Source organism: Leptidea sinapis, chromosome 18 (assembly GCF_905404315.1).
Source record: "Leptidea sinapis chromosome 18, ilLepSina1.1, whole genome shotgun sequence".
In the NCBI taxonomy this organism is placed as follows: domain Eukaryota; kingdom Metazoa; phylum Arthropoda; class Insecta; order Lepidoptera; family Pieridae; genus Leptidea; species Leptidea sinapis.
The window spans coordinates 3200557-3204053 of record NC_066282.1 but is presented as its reverse complement, the minus strand read 5'-3'; the positions used below and the strand labels follow the sequence as shown (position 1 = coordinate 3204053).

General features: G+C 39.4%; 1 protein-coding gene across 1 annotated transcript; it reads left to right on the top strand.

Annotated features, from left to right (window-relative positions):
• Positions 1-550: 550 nt before the first annotated feature.
• LOC126969330 (uncharacterized) lies at positions 551-2973 on the top strand. The gene is made up of 3 exons (XM_050814686.1): positions 551-629; positions 1362-1603; positions 2708-2973. Exons 1-3 carry the CDS (start codon positions 553-555, stop codon positions 2971-2973), a joined length of 585 nt encoding a protein of 194 aa, XP_050670643.1. The 5' UTR covers positions 551-552.
• Positions 2974-3497: the final 524 nt, after the last annotated feature.

Below are 3497 nucleotides of genomic sequence, written 5' to 3'. Positions count from 1 at the left end.
AAACAAATAATATTTATTCGTACACGAACAACAGTTAATAAGGACAAAAGGTACCTTTCTAAAATAATACATAAACATCCAAACACTGTTCAATATTCATCCATCCCTCTCAAAAAAACGCAAATAGAGTATTTAGTAGTTAATATTTTCTGCCAACCATCCGCAAATATAGCAATGGCATTTATATCTATCCATATTCAGTTTAAAACAAAATTTACAAACCACCAATGATTTGATTGTGAACAATGAATGACGTTCTATACATAACAACGTCATTGGTAACGGATTTAAATATCGAAATGGAATTTTAATTAAACAGCCAATAAATTCATGCGATCAGCTAAATTCGAAATCTATGAATGGCCGTCGGGATAGCAATCCCTTGCAAATTCGTGACGTCCGATAACAAAACACAACAAAAAGACCAGACTTCCACCTGTTGCATTGTGCAGAAACAATGCAAGTTTCTAGTATTGTTACCGGTATCTTGATAACTAAATCTCGTTTATAAGAGCGCGCACCAGATGTTTTCTCGAATTCTGAGATGACATCATGTGGGCCGGACAGGTTGTTTTAGTACTCTTGGTTCCATTAAACGCTGAAATCAGAAGCAGTGTTATACTTAATAAGTAAGTAACCATTGTTTTTTCGGATATTTCACTTAATTTTATTATATTCCAAGTGTCTTTGGAACTGAACATCGCTCTATATATCGACACCGAGTATGCCGACAGACACAGAGTAAGCTGTGAAAGTTAGGGAGTGATCTTGAATCGAGGGGATACGACAGAGAGTGAGTTTTCAGCGGTGAACGCACAGAGTCCAGCTAATCCCTGTGTAAGAAGAATACCCTGTGCTGTCGTCTACATAGCAATATCAGTATTGCCGCTGATTTACAGCATATCCTTGATATGCAGATAAAACAACGTAGGGGATAGCTGCACGCAGTCCTGCAAGACACTAACGGTTACGTCGATAACCCATTTTCATAATCTCTTGAAAAGCACATAGGATGGCACCTTTGCTATCAGCGCTTTGTGCCACACTCGATAAAGTTTTCGCTATGTCAAGACTCGCCGGTAAAGCCTCTTCCTTCGAATAACCTTTGCGCCCATTTATAAGTCATATACAAGATCAATCTGGAGAAAATGGAGGTAATGGTAACTGGCACTAGGAGCAGACGGAAAAGAACCTCAGTCTTTTTCTTCTTCAGTTTATTATGAATTATGCATTGTTTCCAACAGGGTTGCAGAGATCCACGGGAACAATGTCGCTGGCAAAAGTCACCTTTTTTTCTGCAATTGTTTCTTCTGATTGTTAGTCGTGTTTTTGCGTATTTAAAAAATTACCTTTCAATACAGATTGATAAATGTGAAACCAGTTGGCGGGATAGTCTCGAAGAATTTCGTTCCTCTCACGGAGATCCCACCACCGAAGAAAGTCCACGTGCATTCAGGACGGCGGCACCTCGAGGATGACTGCAGCCCAGCACCATCGTGGCATGATGCGCACGAGGGTGGCAAAGTGGACATTATGGGCGATTATTATGATGATGGCATGGCAAAGACGGTAGCCACTGTGGTCATCCCTGACCACATAGATAGTAAGTACTCAGAATTATGTTTTTTTCCTATTCGTAAAGTTCTAGTTAAGCTGCAATAAGTTGCCGGACTATAAGAAGAAAGAAAAAAATATTTATTATTGCAGAATTGGGTTTCACCTCAGCATAATGCAGATAGGTGATACGATGGTATGTGCGCTGGACTTCCGCTGCACCCAGGTGGCGTTGCGGAAATTATATCTGAGATTAGATGATACACTAGAATAAATAGAAAAATGGAAATAAAAATCACATGATTTCGTGACCTAACTTCAGTAAAAATATAACATGTTTAATTTTTATTGTGAGTTGAGGTATTTGGTTTTTATAGTTGAATTTCCGGGGCAGGGGTTGTCATGTTCTCTTACATGGTACTGCTCATGGCAGCGTCGTGTGGCTGGTCGTTAAATAAGTCTGGCGTACCCCTGAATCAGCTTGAACCATTTGACCATTTGACCAATGCAGAGCTGGCAATGCAGAATTGCCTGGGACCCAGTGTTCTGTGACCAACTAGATAACTTGGCGTTACCTATGGACCTCGCTCCATTGTGTGTCTTCTACCGCCTTTAACACGGGGAGTGTTCCGAGGAGCTGTTCCACCTGATTCTTGCCGCTGAATTCCACCTTCGCACGACATGCCACAAATAATAATATCATCCCCACCATCTGGATGTGTGGCGTTCCTCCAGAGTGCGGTTTTCAAGTAGCTTACTTCCACTTACAAACATGCTGTGAAAAGAACTTCTTTATACGATGTTTCCGGGGTGATACGACATGATTACTATCAAAAAAAGCTCGTATACCTTTCTAAAAGGCCAGCAACGCTCCTGTTATCCCTCTGGTTTTGTAATAGAATGTGGGTGGCGAAGAACACTGATGGTACGAAAGTACCTTACGAAGGTGACCCGTACGCTCGTTTTTCTTTTTCATCCATTGAAAAAAACATAAAAACAAACTAAACCAGAATCCACAAGGTCCAACTATTACAAAACTTATTGTAAAAATAGTCTTTGAATATTATTCTAATTAATGATGGAAGTTTTCATCCTGCTTACGGATGACTCTTCTACGGAGTATTTAATAAAATTTCTGTATCAATTATTTCAGCACATCATTTCCAAGTCACCACCCAGGTACCGTACCTTACATTGGGCACTATAGATGCACTTGGCTACCACCCTAGTACTATCAAGAGCGAACACCCAAGCGAATGCGAAAAGATCTACCAGGACCACATAGCCGATCAGTACTCCGACGAAATGACAGACTATTCCGAGGAGTCACTGGAGATGGCCAGGATGCCTCTGTTCCCGACGAACCCAGGAGCCTCCGTCGAGCAACACTTTGCTAATATGTACGACGATATGCGATAGATTTACGTTTTTTTGTATTTTAATAAAATTTTGTTACGTTTTTACTTAGTTATTTAATTTGTTTTATGCCCAAAACTTCTTCAAGAAGGCCTAGCTTTTCCAACCTGCTTCGATCAAAAAGTGAAAGTCAAATAAACTTTATTCAGGTGATCTTAAACTAGCGCTTTTGATTACACTTCATTTGAATTACTAAATCTTTCATATGTTCCGAAAAAGTAAACCTCGAGCTAGTACGAATAACATACAAGAAACTCAACAGCTACTATTTTATATCCGGTCCTACATCCAATATTTGACTCATGTTCAAAGTTAAAAGCGTTTGAAATATCAAATATTTCATTTTTTTGAATTAATATCAAACTTTATTTACAATACTATGATTACATAAATTTAAAACTATCGTTTCGGGGAAGCGTACTAAGAATACTGACAGTATTTCCGCGTTGGATAGCTAGACTTATCCGATGACCGAAATAGCTGTTTCCAGTAGCCTTATTAAGCTTGAAGAAAGGGCCAAGTTTCTT